The sequence below is a fragment of the Acinonyx jubatus genome, chromosome C2 (assembly GCF_027475565.1).
Source record: "Acinonyx jubatus isolate Ajub_Pintada_27869175 chromosome C2, VMU_Ajub_asm_v1.0, whole genome shotgun sequence".
NCBI lineage: Eukaryota > Metazoa > Chordata > Mammalia > Carnivora > Felidae > Acinonyx > Acinonyx jubatus.
Window position 1 is genome coordinate 59,690,448 of NC_069384.1, and position 17,641 is coordinate 59,708,088.

General features: G+C 40.0%; 1 protein-coding gene across 49 annotated transcripts in view; it reads right to left on the reverse strand.

Moving 5' to 3' along the window:
• Positions 1–5,298: 5,298 nt before the first annotated feature.
• Positions 5,299–17,641, reverse strand: part of ZBTB20 (zinc finger and BTB domain containing 20) — a 762,566-nt gene continuing 750,223 nt past the window's right edge. For all 49 annotated transcript variants that reach the window (XM_053221871.1, XM_053221870.1, XM_053221858.1 and 46 more), the window contains one exon: positions 5,299–9,690. In XM_053221871.1, coding sequence (XP_053077846.1) covers positions 9,269–9,690 — 422 coding nt within the window. In that variant the 3' untranslated portion in view covers positions 5,299–9,268. The remainder of the gene's footprint in view (positions 9,691–17,641) is intronic.

Sequence of the window (17,641 nt, forward strand, 5' to 3'; positions counted from 1 at the left end):
CAGTTCTATTTCTATCAGCCTCTGTCATGAAAAAGTTCCTCAAATTCTGGTTTTATTTAAGAAAGAAAAATCTCCTAGGAAAATGAATGTTATATTGCCAAGCTGCCTCCAGGGAAGCATTGAAGACTAGTTAAAATAATTGTAAAGCACACTGAAAACAGAAATTAGTCAGGAAAGGAGCTGTATTAAAATAAATGTATGAAAACCCAGTTGGGACAGCTAGGCATTTCACTCCCTTATGCTTCTCAGATGAGCAGCCCTTTCAAATGCAGCCTGTAATTGTTGGTCAGATCATATGGAAGTTAAGGAGCCCCTTGGTCATATTTTCAAAAGCAAATATAGAACAGTGACAGTCCTAAAAGGGAAAATCACAGATACATTCATATGCACTTCTTTTGTTCTTCAGATATTGAGAGGGCCAGCTAAACAAGATCACTTTGGATATGAACCTCTTTGTATCGGCCACACCGGAAAAGAAATGTTTTCTTAAAAAAAAGTTTTCACTTTCCTACATTTGCTAAGTCTGAGCTTTAAAAAAAAATTCTAAAATCATGTCAAGACAATACTGAAGCTGATAATATAAAAAGCGAACTAGAGCAGTAATGATTATTATTAAATGCACCAGATTAACTGCAGCAGGTTGGTGATGGGTGATAAATGCAAAGAAATAATATTTCAATCAACTCATGATCATAGGCAGATTCAAAGTTAAAATGACTATAATGTAATATATATTTCAATATAGAGTTGTTATATATAATGTGTATGTTCTAGCTTTCAGAAATACTGCAATGTAGTGTACTGTACTTAAGTAAGCATACCTAAATGTAACTCATATTCTTCCACAAAGTCACTAGTACTGTTAATTAAAAAAAACAAAAACAAAAACAAAAACGAACAACTCATTTTTTCTTCCAGTAAAAAGAAATGCCTATGGTTACAGTCACAGACTTTTGGATATAGAAAGACAATATACATTTTCAAAGAGAACAACAACGAAAAGCTGCTAAGTGTAAGTAGCCTGCCTTAATGGGGGAGGGGAAAAGTCACCAAAATAGAAGAGGAAAGAAAATGTCCTCTGAATTCTGCGAATTAGCAGAAATAACCTACATGTCATAAAAAATAATAGTCCATCTAGTAAAAGAAGGGCATGGGAGTGAGAAAACTGAACCCGATGGTTTCCAGGCCACCCTTTAAGGTCGGCTACGAGAGCCAGGTCCATTTGTGCAGACCAGTGCCCCAGAGCAGCGTTCTACTTTAACGTTTGAGATGGGCTAGAGCCATCAATTCTTACAGACTACCAAAAATGATTCCCTCCGAGAGTCTATTGGTTTGCTAGACACAGTAAACAACCCACTCCTGGAAAGACTTCGGCAAAGGCCACGTTGGTTTCAGGAGACACAGTCTGGAATTACGATGATGAACCCCCGATGCAAGCAGGATGAGGAAGCTTTAGTTTGGGAGTAAAACTTACCGGCGGGCGGGTGTTTGTGTGCACACGCTGGGTTCCATAGAGGAAAGGAATGGAGGCTTTCAAGCCATGGACTGGCTCGGACCAAAGTTTGTCCCGGGCCTTGCTCCCTGGCCTCATGCCCCTCCTCCCCAGGAGACCAAGGGAGGTGCCCCAGCCTGCCGCTCTCTTGCTCTGCGTACCACTTGAGTACTTGTGTTCTACCTTCTCCTGGAGGAAAACAGCCTGTCCCTGTAGGTTTGCTGTGGATCCAACAAGCTGCCTTTGTTTCTCCCAACTCTGAAACGTTACAAAAAGCAACAGAGTGGGCAGGTGACTGCTTCCTGGGAAGGGAGCCACAAGTCTCGAGCACAATGGTAGGAAGAGGGAGACGTATCTACGCACCAGGGCCTATGCCTGCATGTGCCTCCTTTGAGAGGCACACACACTCCCAGACTACAAGTATACACGCAAACACATACGTATGCACACACGTCAGGAAATCCAGCAGAAGTACAGAGTTTGTTACGTGCACTCTACTCTGCACAGCATATTCAAGTTTCTCATGAAACAGGTACGTAGAAAAGACTGATGGTTGACCTCCTCCAGAATGCCCTCATCACAGATAGTGGATGGCGCTGATGCACCCAACTAAGGCAACAGAGCAGAAGCAGATAGAAGATATGTGAGACCGTTGACTAGCTAGAAATTCCAGAATCTGTCTTGTCACCGGGGAATATGAACGCACAACAGTTTTGTACTGAGAGCACCTCACACTGCGTGTGTACATGCATAATGTGTACTCACGTATAGACATTTTGGACAGCAGCCGTGACCTACTAGCTGGGTTAAGTCCTTTTCATTACTGGAATCTACATCGAAATGACAAGGATTTTGCTGGGCAATTCCAAACTTCTGTTGTAACAGTAGTGGAAACAGATGTCTCTTATGGGGTTAATTTTTTTCTTTTCTATTTTACGTGTATCAGAATCTCACTGAGGTATTTGGAACCAAGGAAACCCCTGAAATTGCAAGAGGACTGGTAGGGACTTTCTATATCCTAATTAGGTATCTCAAAAGCCGGGATTCCCATAATTGTGGCTAGGTTTCCTCGATGATCTGCAGATTATGCTCCATCATTGAAGATTTGCGAGTTGTGAGTTTGCATTTAAACAAAGAACCACCAGATGGACCAGATGCTCACCTACACTGAGGAAAACTGAGTCTAGAAGTAAATATATACTGTATAGGGAAAGAAAGCTTTTTGTAGAGACTATTCTCCCTATTAAAGAAATGATTAAAACTGGCATTCCAGGCACCTGTAATCATGTCTTATGGGATTTACTATTTGACTAATATGATGCCTATTTTACACCCAGCCCAGACCTATGTCACTGAAATAAGATATGAAAAAATAGCAGCCACTTCCTGAGAACTGTCAGTTCCAGAGAAGTTTGATGCCTCCCTGCAAAACCGCTGTTTTCATAGTCTTCACTCGTGAATAGGGCTCATTTTGATGATAATGCAACCATTAAAAAGCAAGAAATAGACGACTAAGACTTTGCACCCTTCCAAGCTCTCTAACCTCTGTTCTCTTCCCTGGGCTTTCTGATTTAAGGCAATAATTCTTTACTGTAAGTGGCTTCTGGTGAAAATACCTCGACTGAGGTCACTTCAGATTAGATTTCAGCCTAAAGGTTTTCAATAGGCCGGGCCTCAGGAACCACTGGAACCCAGGGTGTTTCAGTCAGTTATTTCAACCCAGGACATTTTTACCACTTTTCAGTGAAATACATAGTTCTGACAAAGAACACCATGCTCATGCAGCCCTCATCCTCTACTTCTCCATCCTAAAAAGAATGCAAAACAAATCCTAGTGTTCCAAACCATTTTTGGGATCTGTTAAGGTGCATCTCTGACCACTGTGGATTCAGTGTTCAAGGACAAAAAATTATTGAGAGACTTAGAAAAATCTCTGGGCAATTTTGATCAGGCTCATTATCGTAATACCTAGTGCTAGAAATGATGCTTTGGGTTAGTAATTTCCATGTTTTGTGTTTACACGAACACTGAGTCACTACAGCTTTTCCTCTTGCGGAGGTTTAAGCAGTATGAGAAATGGTAACTCCACATAGAGAGCCCTTGGGAATATGAAAATATTCTCACTGGAGAGCAAGAGCTCTTCTGCGCCCCCTTTTCTGTCTCCACATGCTGCCTGAGCACCAGGGTAGAGATAGCTTTTGAAAGTTTGCCCCATGCAATCTATTTCCTGGGCACCTCAGAGAAGGGTCTTTTTCTTCATGACAACGTGAAGAGAAAGGGGCTGCCCCCATCCCAATGGGGAGGTTATGTGGAGCCTCAGAAAGCCCCAGGGGGCTGGGTCAGCACAAGCACTCTCTTCAAGCACTGCAGATGGAAAGGCCTTGGGTTGCCTTGCTTTTTCTATGGAATTAGGAAATCTATTGAAATTCTAGTGCACCCTTCCTTTTGTTTGTTACCAAGTCACATGGTTCTGTCTTTAGTGTCCTATTTTATTTTATTTTTTTAAATTTCTTTTTCTGGGGGATAAAATTGGCCATTTAAAGAAAGTTCTTTTCTAGTGAGTAAAGAGGTTTCTCAGAGCCAGAAATCACTCAAAAGAAAGTCTGTCGACCCTACTACCCATGGAAAAGCCCAGAGATTTCTCTAAATACTTCTTGCCAAACTTCCTAGGGTTGGGATTGGATGTTTTTTGGTTTCGCATTATTGGGTGCTGAATACAGTGTGCAGTCCTTTTGTTCTCTTCCCCAGGGCTTCCATTACCCTGGACTTCAACTCATGACTAAATTAAAGAATTCTTTCAGGAGATTTCTTTTAAGAGTCAGGTCACAACAGAAACGGCACCCTCCCTTCGAAATCCCAAGGGCATCTCAGGTTGTGTCTGCTCTTGCATTGCACCTTCATTTTGTTTCTTTTTTGCACAGCAGAAGCAGTCCTGATTTGGTTATCTGATACCTCTTCCGCAGAATCTCATACCCTCTGCTCCCAGCCTCAGCTGACTAACTAACATCTTCTGTAACAAGAGAGAAAGTCTCCTGAATGGGTATGTCGAGTATGAATCCTGGCCAGATCTAGCTCACTGCTCCCTTTCCTAAAGGCAACAGGTGTTGGGGAGCATGATGGAGGAAGCACATCTAGGAAGGTACATGAACCTTTATTATGTTCTGTCAGGGACCTGACGGATTTTATAAGGGGCACACCTCATTTTCAACTGCTGAGGGAAAACAGATTTGGGGTATGGGCTGGACGCATACTGCTGGTGTGCTTGTAAGATGGACACACAAGTAGGTCAAGGCATTAGGACTTACTTGAAGCTCATACACCCAGAGGAAACCTTTTTACTTCTCATATCAGAATGTACAAATTCTAATGGTTCATGGGTTCCAAAGGGGTTTCTTGGTCCTTATAGAATATTGGGATGGTAAATAAAACCCATAACTTTTCAACAAAGCCAATCCAAGTCTTTTCCTTCTAGGGCTGCGAACTATTGTGGGCTCCAAGATGCCTCAGAAGAAGGAATAGACTAAAGCTGGAACAGAAGAAGGAAATTATCCACCACACTTACTCATGGCACAAACAGTTTCAGAGCATTAGGAATCTGGGCAGGAAAAAGCCTATGAAACTATTATTAGGACCTAAAGTTTACAACTCAATTAAAATATATAGTAAAAGCCATTTTGATACAGACACTTTCATTTCAAATTATTTTTGCCTTGCTTGTTTCTTAATCTTTTCCCATGTGTAAATCTGTATCAGATCCATCTGTTCCAATTCCTTCCTTTTTGGGGACTATATTTTACACATTTGGGTTTTTTTTTTGGAACAAATATTGGCATTTATTATAGTTATTGCCCTCTATGCTGAGATGCTACCAATGTTTTCAGTGCTGGGAAATTTTATTTTTCATAACTATATCTAATGTCATGAGATAAATATTCTCCTTTGACTTTTTTCCTTTCCCTTGTTCAGCTAACCCACTTTTAAATCATAAATTACTAAAAAAAAATGTTCTTTTCCAAACCAGTTCTTGTTCCCTGTATTCATCCTAAGAGGTCTTAAATCTGGAACATTTGCTTCCATTTTATCTATTTTTTTCCCCTGACTACTGAAAAAAAAATTTTTTTAGCACTCATAGCATCCTAGCATGAAGTTCTAAATGTAAGAAGATTGTTGCATTTGAAACTAAAAAATAAAGGATTCATGCTCATCGTCTATTCTTGAAGCAAAATGTTTTCCCCATTTCTTAAGATGTTGGGAATTATTTAATTTAAAAGTAAGGATTGCCGATCTAAAAGCATCTCTATCCTTTTGAAATAGGTACAGTCTAGTTTACATCGGTTTAGAAGGTAGCCCTTTCAAGAGATCAGTAATGACCCCGTAGCAAGTTCATGGCTCCCCAGTTTAGATCTGCAGTCTAGCTTCTTCCTCTCTCCAGAGAACAAATCTGCCAACTATTTTAGACTATGAGTGTTTGGGAGGAATAGACATACAGTAAGAAAAAGTCGACTGCTATGCAAACCTGGAGAGTCCGTGTGGTTATAATGACTGCATCACCTCCCCAAGAATTCTCGGGGAGTTCTCCAACATTTTTAAAAAAGAGATGCTTCATTTGAAAGGAAGGGATGAATATTAGTGTTTCAAACCCAAGTGGAAGTTCTTCCCTCTACATGTTCTATAGCAAAATGTGGATTTTATTTTAAACCAATTGCTTAGATTTTCACATGGCAAATCAGCATTAGGGTAAATGGGTCTCCCTCTGATTTAAGAAGCAGATTGCTAAATGTGGCCCACTATGGCACCCAAGATCAACTTTTCTAGAAGTATTGTAAATTCTGCCTACTTTGCTAAGGTTGGAATAAGGACACTATCTTACTTAAGTCAGCTACTGTCAAATAACTGAAAAAATTTTGAAGTGGCTTTTGGCTTCTTCCTTTGTAGCACATGCTGAGTGATTTCATGTCATTTTTCCTCCAGATTAAACAACTTTTTTTCTTAATGTCAATTTTTTCTTTTTTATGTCATGGGTTGAATGAGTTGTTTTCAAGAGATCAAAACAATTCCATGACATGGTTAATTAACTAATGCTCCCTCTGTTGGCAGTAAGTGGAAATATAGAGTCTTAACAACACTGCTATTTTTAAATGCAAAATTAGAAGAGAAAAATGGACTTTATCTTATTTCTGAAGCTGTTCCCCACTAACTTTTAAAACAGGTCAATTTTGGACACATAGCTCTTGTTAGAACTCCTCTTAGAAATCACGATGAGTGACACTCATCAGTTAACCATCCAAGTCTACATTAAACTTCTAGCAAATTATTTACCGAATAAAGGACCATAGGACCAAATAAAACCCACATATACCCTAGTTGCACTAATCCTACTAAACATCACCAAGAACTTATGGAAAAGATCCGAGTTAACCAATATCTAAAATATACGAGTAAAAGCATTTTTGCCATTACAGAGTTGCTTCCCTTGGAAGATTTCTTCTCATTTGTTGCAGTTTTTGCAAATAAGTCGCTGACAGGAGAATTAAAATGCAAAGCAATTTTGAAACTAAAATACTGTCTTTGCTTCTTTTTTAAAATTGTGGTTTGGTGTTTCTGCTTTGTTTAAAGATGTCCTTTTCCCCCCTGAAGAGTGTTAAAACATGCCCAGCAATAAAATCACCTTTGGAATATTTGTTAGGCTTAAGAATTCTTCTATTTGAGATGGAATCCCTTCAGGACACTGTCTAGAATGGAAAAATCCCTATTACGATGCTTTGATCAGGACCGAGGAGAGAAATCCCAACTAGGAAGAGAGAGTGGCATCTAGGATGATGCAATGGACTGGTGGCCTTTTGAATGATGGATGTTGCCATCTGAGAAATATCTGTTAATTTCTTTAAAACTTTCCCAAAAGCAAGGGTTAAGAAATCATCTAAAGGACGGTCATCTTATTTAGCCCTCTCAACCATGGTGGAAATAGTCAGAAGGTGACATTTGAAAGGAAGAAAGTAATTTTGGCATCAAGGCATCCTGATCTGTACCAGGCTTCTGATAACGCTGCTCTCTGTAGTTGTGAAGGGTGAGGAGGCCTGAACTCCTCCTCCTGGCTGACCACAAAAGGAAAACCCATTTGTCACGGCCTCTAGACTACTAGCGTTTCCTTAAAGAAAAGAAGTAAAGTCAATAGAAATTCTAGAATCATAAGACCTCAATGAACTTATAGAGAAGCAAGGAATCTGTTTCTGAAAGATAAAGTCCTCCCATGAAAAAGAACAGAATTCTAGATGGATCAGTTGAAAAAAATATTCAGTGGAGCAACTTAACGCTTTGCTAAAAGTCAAAGAACTACGTATCAAAATACAAAGCAGCAGGTTCAAATTACAGCAGGGATGGGCTGGCCACAGAGGCCCTCAGCAACCCAGGCAATACTTAAAATAATAAAAATTAAGAAAAATTAAAAAAAATATGAAGAAAATATCCTTCCTCTCTTTCAAATATAACTTTAATTGCCTTTTATTCTTTCTATCTGGAAGCAGTAGCGCTAACCTTAACAGTCTTGACTTACCAAAAAATATATATATGTGTGTGAAATAAAATAAAAGAGAAGGGATCGGTGGCAGTGTATGCAAAACCAAAACGAAAAAAAAAATTACTTTTAACAATCTCACTTTTTTTTTGTTTTTTTTTACACAAATACTGTCGTAAATATATTAAAAAAATCAGCATTCTATCTGGTAAACGTCACTTTTGCCCCTCTATAAAATTTTGAATTAAAAAAGCCTCAAGAACTTTTTATTATTCCCCCCCACCCTCCATTTCTCTTTCTTTTTCTCTTCCACAAGAATATATCCTGACACTTTTTTTTTTGTTTTTTTTTTTTGCAAAGATTGTTGGAAATAATCCTTCTCTTGTACCTAGAAACGTAGGTGCAAACCTCTGATATCTTTGTTTTATCTGCATTCCTGCCTTTCATGAAAGTCCCTCTTGATTGTGCTGAGGCTGTGGCTCAGCGAAGACACTGAATAAATACGATAGCCACTGTTGCTTGATGCTTGTCCAAGTCTTCCTGGCTTCTGCTGAAAGGGGGGATATGAAGGAGGTGGGCCAGGGGGTGCGGACTCAGCAGAATCTGGGGGAGAAGCCTGCCATTCGCCTTTCCCACACCACCCGACCCACTGCCCGTTCCCACCCCCCCCAGCCCTTTTATGATATCAGACAACGTGGTAGGTGGAAAACAGCAGGGCCTTTCCTCTGGGTTTTCAACCAGAAGCGATATTCCACAGTTTTAACTGGTTACTGTGAAGTCCGAGCGGCCAGAATTGTGAAAATGTCCACTGAAACACTGCAAGCGGTGTACTTAAAGACAGTAGGCCTTTTAGATTTTGTTATAGATTTTTTGTAGTGCTCTTCACAAGTGAAAAAAAAATTTTTTTTTTTTACTTTTTTTTTTTTTTAAAGATTTTTTTTTTTGTAAAGAAGGGTTGTATTTAGAGGCCAGTAGCTAGAGATCCAACCAGTGGACCTCTTGAAGCACTACCAGGCCTTAAGGCCACCATCCGAGGGAGGCTGGGAAAACTATCATTCACCCGAGCCTCCGGAAATGTAATGTACCAGCAGGCAAAAAACAGTTCTTCATGTAGTACAAAATGAAACGAAACAAAAAACAAAAACAGAAAGTAAAAACGAAACCAAAACATTTCTTAAATTCTAGTGCCATAGCTTTTTTTGTTTGTTTGTTTCTTTTTTGTTGTTTTGTTTTGTTCATAAGAAAGAGAGAAAGATAACTACTTATCCGTCAGACACGTGCATCCTCATGTGGTCGTTGAACTGCTCGATTTGGTCAAACTTTGCTGGACAGACGGAGCAGACGTAAGTGGTCCCCTCGGTGCAGGCCACCACCCCCGGGGGGCCGGCGCGGGCACCTGGGGGTGTTCCCGCGGGAGGGGTCCCGTTGCTGGCACTGTGCAGGGCCACGTGTCGCTCCAGGAGGGTCTTGTGGGAGAACTTCTTTTTGCAGATGTAGCACTCATAGGACTTCTCCCCCCGGTGGAGACGCATGTGCACATTGAGAGAGCTTTTCTGGGTGAAGCGCTTGTTGCAGATACTGCACTGGTATGCCCTCACTCCTGTGTGTGTCACCATGTGCTTGATAAGGTAATCCTTTAAGGAGAAGGAGCGCCAACAGATGCTGCATTGGTGGGGCTTCTCACCTGTCGGTGTGGGAAGAGACAGCGAGCAGGACGCAGCGAGACACAGCAAGGGAGAGAGAATGAGAGACGGAAGAACAAGACAACAGAAAACAAAAACAAAACAATTAAAAAACAAATCTGACTGGTTCACACTGCCCTGGAAAGATCCAGGCCTTCCTGGCCTATCATGTTCTGAGAGACCTTGCTTTAAGGTGATGCCAGGACCATCTAGTTTTCCACGTCCCCAGGCCAGAAAATGGCTCTCTTGGAAAGCTACAAGATAGTCCCTCCACTAAAGGCTTCCAAAGGACATTCTGTGATGAAAAGGGATGGCGACTTTTAGGGGGTTGTTTTCAGCATCATCATGAGGAGATTTAACTGTGTGTTTCCCATTAATTTTATCAAACACACGCAAGAAATAAGAGAGAGGAGAGATCTTTGAAGACGTAGGGTTCTCTAGAATCTTTAGAAACCAAGGACAGTGGTTATATAGCTTGGCTCTTCGGGGGACAGTCTCCATTTCCAGTATTCTGTCTAGTGAATGCACCTGTGCCTTGACAGGTCTGGAAAATATTGGCCAAGTCATTACTGCTCCAAAATATAGGCACAAGTCGTTCTGAAAAGCTACACTTTAAATTTGATTTATTTTACACAAAAATCTCCCTGAAATGTAACGTTAGAGTTAACTGGCTATTCCATCTTGACTGCGCTGAGCTGCAGACTGGCTTTGTCTGGTACGGAGGTTGAGTAGGTGGTGGACAGCACAACAGAGTCAAATGGTCCTGTTCAAATCCGGGCACCAACGCTTGGCACGGCTCTCGGACGAATCTCCAAATGCCTCTGAGGTATACAGTCCTACTTACCTCACTGTGCTAGTGTTGACATAAATACATATGAAATCACTTTGCAGACCACCAAGGGTGGTATGGGAATACTCTCATGGTATTCTTATTGCAAGACTATCCTTTCCCCCGACCCCCAATTAAATGGTTCCATACGCATTTTTGAACTCTGGGGTCAACTTAAAAAATAGTTTTCTCTTTCTTTGTTCTTGGCCTGTTGGCGGAAACCCTTCTTTCTCCTGTTTACTGCTTTGGTTTGCTGTTGGCTTAGAAACCAAATGTTCAAGCCTGTTAAAAAGATTAAGGTAAGCAAAAATACTGTTACTAAATGTAATACTACTACTACTAAATGTAGTAACATCCATGGGCCTGTGACATCTCTTTGGATGAACAGACCCTTGTTTTTGTTGGTGCTGTTTGTTCTCAGCTCTGCTCTTGACAGGTGAGATGAAATGCATTAAGGTGTTTCCATCTGCCCCACCTCATTACTGATTGCCTAATGGAGGCACCCACCTCGGAGAAAAAAGTCCTTCTATGTACTCTTCCATAACCCAGCCCAAGGCCCCAAGCCTTTGAAACTCTCTAGTGTAACTGTTCAATATCTGGATTATGTATCGGGGTAGAAAATCTATTTCTTAAAATTGAGTTAACTTCCAATTAAAATATGTGCCTTGACTGTGTTTCCGTTTTCCCCATTATGAAACAGAAGAGGTTTGAGGTGTCATAGTAATAATGGCAATGAAAACAATCACCATGTATTCAGTGCTTAATATGTGTCAGGCTCAGTGTTAGTGCTTTATGTTCATGATCTGTTTTACAAAACTTGATCTCATCAGAAGCCTTTTCTCATTGTGTTTGTAAATGTAAAAGGATATGTTTTGAAGCACAGGACAGTGAGGAATGGTTGTTTCGTTCAGGAATCACTCTACCAATTTCTTAACAATGTCATTGGTCTTTGAACCCTTTTTTCCTTAGTTATTCACAAATGTTTTGGCCTAGCTCCCTCTCCTCTCGACTCTTCTCTGATTTCTTCCCCTACATTCTCACTGATGGGACAGGATAGGTCCATAGGATCATAGGGTTAGAAGAGAAGAAGTTCACTTCTGGACAAATGGGGGACTTTAGGGAAGCCTCATTCCTAAAAGAAGACTTCAGTCTGTGCATGGTGTTTATGTAGGTACATTCTTTTGAAATGAGAGATTCCCAAAGAGAGACAGCCGTGTGTGTTATTTTTAGTTGGAACATTTCTGTCAGCTGTAAACATGCTTGAACTCAAGCTGGTCTTTGCCATCCTTGTGCTTTGAGTATGCACACTTTCTAGAGGCTACGATAGGCTGGCCAACCATCTTTTAAAACATATCCACCTATCACCTTTAATGGGAAGCTTGCCTTCTTAAGTTCCAGATGGTATTGTGGCTACTGAAACTTTATGTTTAAAATGCTCTTGCTATTTGAAACTTTCACCTTCTTAAAGTGTGTTTTTCCTCTAGGCAAGGTCACTCATGAAGGCTTTTTGCTTTCACAACCTTCTAATCTGACTATAAATTGATTCTTCACAGTTGTTATCTTTCCCTCCATAGCATACATCTGTATGTTGTTTGTATGCATGTAGTGTTGGTTCAGCTGTTAATTATCTGTGTGACCCTGGGCTTTCTAAATCTCCCTGGGTTCGTTTCCCCTTCTGAAAGCAAGGAGCTGGACCAAGCACTCGCCATGGCCCTTTGCAGATTTAGTGGCCTTCTGCCCACCCTGACCCACAACCCCTGAGGACTCTAGTCCAGGCCTTGTCAGCACATGACCTGAGGGCAACCTGCTTCAATCACTCACTGCATTAGCAGTCCCACATTTTAAATAGGACAAAGTATTCTGTTCCCTTCCCTGCCACAGAAAATGGTATGATAGTTAATGAGGAAAAATGTTTGTAAAGCACTTGGGAGCTCCTTAAAGGAAAGCGCTCTCTATAATTATTAAGGTGCTGTGTTGGTAGAGCATAGGTATTTCAAGAACTGTCGTACTAAATTGGGCATATTTTCAGATTAATCAGGTGTCTAGAACTTTCATTTATATATGTGTGAATTTGAGACACTATCACTCAGTAGAAATGTTAATATTTTTCTTTCTTGTTATTTTTCTGTCTGTTGCATATAGGGACCCCGAAAGGGCTTTCAACATTATACATGAAATGGATGTGGTCTGCTAATTGTTGCTTTCAATGTGGAGAAATGAAGAGTTAAGATGAGTGGAAGTGGATGGCTCTTCAGGACTGAGACTATAGTCAGGAATGGCAAGCCCAATCATTGTGTTAGAAAGAGACACAACATCCAAAGCGGACACTAGAATTATAACATAAGGGAGAAGCTCATATAAGCCCCTTCACTTTAAAATATTCCATTTTGGGCTATACTGATGTGGGAGTCAGATATGAATTTCATTTCCTTGGCTGAGTGACTTGGGTATGTTACTTAACCTCTATAAGCCTCAGTTTCCTTATCTGTAACTTGAGAGTAATACAATAAGACCTGTCTTGTGAAGGTATTTTGAAAACTAAAGAGATAAAGCACTTAGCACAGAGTATGTGATCATTTTAAGAAAAAAAAAAGTCAACTGTTCTTTTTAGTAGAAAGAAACTGATGATAAATGAAACCAACTGAGAAATAGTTTGCATTGCATGGGGAAGCCAACTCAGGATAAGAAAATTTTTTTTTTCTGATAATCAATAAAGCAAGTGATTATACTGCAGCTATGTAATTCAGAGTTAAGGGTATAGTCCGCTCTCAGTTACATATGCTAATGACAGAAGCAGTATCATGAATAAAATGTCAGCAGACAGCGCTGACAGAGGGTTTCTGAGCAAGCGACAACTGAGTTCTGGAGGCCAAGAAACTATATGCAAGTGGAGAAACCAAAGGGGCGGCAGTGTCCTTTACAATTCCAACAGTGTGGGGGGAGCGGTGAGCGTATATACTCCTCCAGTTTTTGATGTCTGTTCTCTAAAGAGCCTCTTTTAAACTCCTTCTCATGGACCAGCACTGATGCTCTACCATGAATGACAAGTGAGGGAAGAAAGAAAAAAAAAAAAAAAGAAAAGAAAGGAAGAGAGATACTGTTAGGTTAGTAGATACAGAGGGTCTGCCCAAAGTTTAAGTAAAAGATATCCTACTGGGCTGAGACACCCCAATTCTGAATAGTGACTTCTGTATTGGGGGCTCAGCAAGAACCCATTTATTCTGCTGATTCTTTCTCACTCTAACCAGGCTTCTCCAGGCTTGCAGAAAGTACAGTGAATGCTATTACCAGGATGTTTTCAGAGGCACTGTTCCCACCTGTCTCTACCATACTCTTGGCATCTCCATCATCTACTTTAACACGACACCCTCTTTTTTAGGTGAGTATGGTGAGGGGTCAGAAAACCAAAACTGGGAGCTTGGCGAGAGGGTAGGTAGCAGGGAAGGAAAAGGAGAGTAGGGGTCAGGGAAAGTGGTCACTTGCAAGGAAGGAGTCCTGGAATACAGAACATCAAGGTCAGAACAGAAAGTGGGAAAGGTTCAGTGGCAAGAATGGAAGGGTGCTCAGACAGAGTCACAAAGAGCTTTCATTGGCTGGAAAGTCTGCTCTCCACCAGAGAAGTCTAGCTGAAGGAAGGCCTACACACCTGAGATATGGTTGGTGTCCTTTGCCTCCACTTCTGAGGGTGCGATCCTGGTACCAGCTTGGACTGTGAGGCTGACTGGGGGGGGGGAGGCACTGTTTAACTGGGGACACATTGCATTCAGAGAACATCTGTGGCTTCAGTGACAGGTAACATATTTTGGTGTTGGCAGAATTTTGAAGATCTCAGGGAACTTCATCCATCTACAACTTTATGAGCAGGTAGATACTAACATCCCCAGAAGATGGTATTTCCATTAGAGAGGTAATGTCCTGAGGGTCACCCAACAAGTCAGTAACAGATGAGAGGATGATTTCAGCCTAGCCAGATTATCACTTCCTCCTTCTGTTAACGATTCCCTGCCCTCTGGATTATGCTGCAAAATGTATGATATTACTGTAACATATATCTTCTTTTTTTTTATAAGTTTATTTATTTTGAGAGAGAGAGAGAGAATGAGTGGGGGAGAGGCAGAGAGAGAGAAAGAGAGAATCCTAAGCATGCTCCATACTGTCAGCACGTAGCTGGATTTGGGGCTTGAACTCATGAACCATGAGATCATGACCTGAGCCCAAATCGAGTTGGATACTTAACCAACTGAGCCACCCAGGCGCCCCTAACATATGTTCTTAAATGGCTTTGGTAATTTTATGGTGTTTGTGGTTAAGTGCTTTCACAGAAATTATGCTATTTGATTTTTAGAGCAACCATGTAAAGCAAGTATTATTAAGATCCATATATTTTGTGGCAAAAAAACCTAAGGCTCAGATTGATTGCAGAACTTCTATAAGGTGAAGTTTACCACTCTCAGAGAGTGGTAAAACCAAAGCTTTCTTATTTCAAATCTTATACTTGTTCATTTCTTCACTGGCTTGATATAATTAATAGCCCAAATTCTGTGTGAGGATTATCACATTATTACATTGATCTCAGCATTTTTACACTATTTCTGACATGTTATGTTACTAAATTCCTATATCCATTTACATCAAATTCCTGGCAGAAATAGCTGAGCTTCTCAAAGTAACAAACAAAATTATCATATATGCAGAGGACACTAACAGACTAAAAACGGTCACCAATAAATGGGCTGTTGATAGTATGATTCAGAAAAAGCCCAAACATCTCCCATTTGTTAGTGAAGAAAACACAAGTAGAAATGCAGATACAATAAATTCTTCAGAAAATAAAAAAAGAAAAAGAAGGAAAGAAAAAGAAATTTAAGTCTTGCTAGAAAATAATGCATTTATGTATAAGTCCCTTGAATTAAATTCTCTGGGAAAACATGCCCACATTTCTGAACATTCATTCACTTACTCACTCAAAAAGTATTTGTTAAGCTGCTACATATGCTAGCTTGTATTCATATACAGAATTTAAAGCAAAGAGTCCTAAGATTGGGTCTTAAAAGAAAGTTCCACCTGGATAGTATTGTGAGATAAAATACATGACACCCAGTGAAATCTGACTTTCAGAAAAGAAATGAATAATATTTTAGTCTAAGTATGTCACAAATACTGCATGGGACATACTTATGCTAAAAATACACTTGTTGTTTATCCAAAATTCAAATTTAACTGGACATCCCGTATTTGTGTTTGCTAAATTTGGCAAACCTATACCTGCTGGTAAATAAATACTTCAAATACCATCCTGGTCATTCAGTTCATTCACTGATCAAACATTTATTGAATGTTTATTATGTGTAAGGTATTATGCTGGGTATATTGAAGTATAAGGTACATAAATATCTTTATCTATCTATCTATCTACCCACCTACCTACCTATCAACCATTTCTGGCTCACAGAGTTCACGTTATAATAGGAAGGTGCAGAGACAACCCCGTAATCATAATACAAGTCAGTATTTTAAGTGCCAGGAGGCGTACATCTGCCATGGTCCTTGTGCAGTTTGAGAGCCTTAGCTCACCTCTCATACATGAGATATTTGCCTCCGTAATATAATTTAGCCACTATAAAAATCAAGCTGTTATTTTCAACTGGTTTAGTTGTTGCAAATGCATAGGTTCTTATGAGTGGAATTTTAGGGAACAATGTTACGTAACAAAAGCAACCTGATGCCATCCTCGTCATCACCCAGCCTTCTAGGGAAATGATTCCTAGCTTAATGTGAATCAGGGCTCACTGAAACACAGATTACTGGGCTCCATCACAGTGTTTCTGATTCAGGTCTGGATGAGCCTGAGATTATGTATGCTGCTGCTATGGGGATCACACTGTGAGAACCACTGCTATTGGGTTATTTTTGCATTTTCCCTATTGCTTGACTTCCATATGCACACTGACACCAAGTCTTATCCTTCTGTGTCCTCTGTCCTTGCCTTCCTATTCTTTTGACTTTTGTTTTGTCTCTTGAGGGGAGGGGACATAGAAGAGCCCTGCTTTGCTCCATGACAGGACGGTTTGTGTTTTTGGTTTTTTTCTCTGACTCTCTTATTTTCAAATACCTCCTTAACTCTTGGTTTCCTTTCTCACAACTTTTATGAGGCTGTAGTAAAGTGAACTGGAGAAACTCTGAGGAGAAACTCTGAGGAGAAACTCTGAGGAGAAACTCTGTGGTTTGTTTGGGAGTGGATAGAATGGTTAGGTGAGGGGTTTTCTTTTACTCTTAAAAAAATCATTAAAGAATGAAAAAAAAATGCTGATGTTATGAAGGAAGTTCAGGGGAAATCCAAGGAGCACCACACTGCTTCAGCATTTGAATTCCATAGAGGATGGGAACCTGTTAAGAGCTTATTATTCAGAGATGTGAGACAGAGCAAAGAATCTCAGTGTCTCTTGGGTGGAGGGGGCTAAGATAATAATGATGATGGGTTTTTTTTTAAAAAACATTAGCTAGTACTTTACCTTCTATGACAAGCTCTTAAATGTAGCATACCTTTACAGCTACTCAAAAGACAAGAAAATTATTATTTCCATTATAAACTCAAAGAATCTGAGGGTTATAAAATTAAGTGACTTGCTTATGGCCACACAGACAATTAAAGGAACCAAAACTGAACACAAATAATATAATTCTAGTATAACTGTCTTTCACTTATGTCCCACTCTAAATTTTAGTGGTTCCCTGGTTCCCTAAGGGAACCTGGTTCCCTGGTTCCCTAACGTAGAGCTTAGCTCCAAAGTCAACACAATGGACTACTGATTTGTTTCAAACACTTCCCTTCAATGAACATGTGGATCATTAACCCAGAGCCCCACAGAATTTTATTTGGAATCCCGATTTCAGAATAGATTCTCTGCAGTTGTCCAAAATAAGTACTATTTACATTAAACCTTTGAGTAACTGAAATGCAAAGCCAGGTACCCTGCATAATAGCTGTGATGCAGAGATCTCAAATATCTTTCCTTTTAATTCTATCAAGCTGCTCTTTCTCAGTAAGATTCTTCTAGATTAGATTGTAGAGATTATATAAGATTATATTAGATTATACAGATTATATTAGATTATATAAGAAT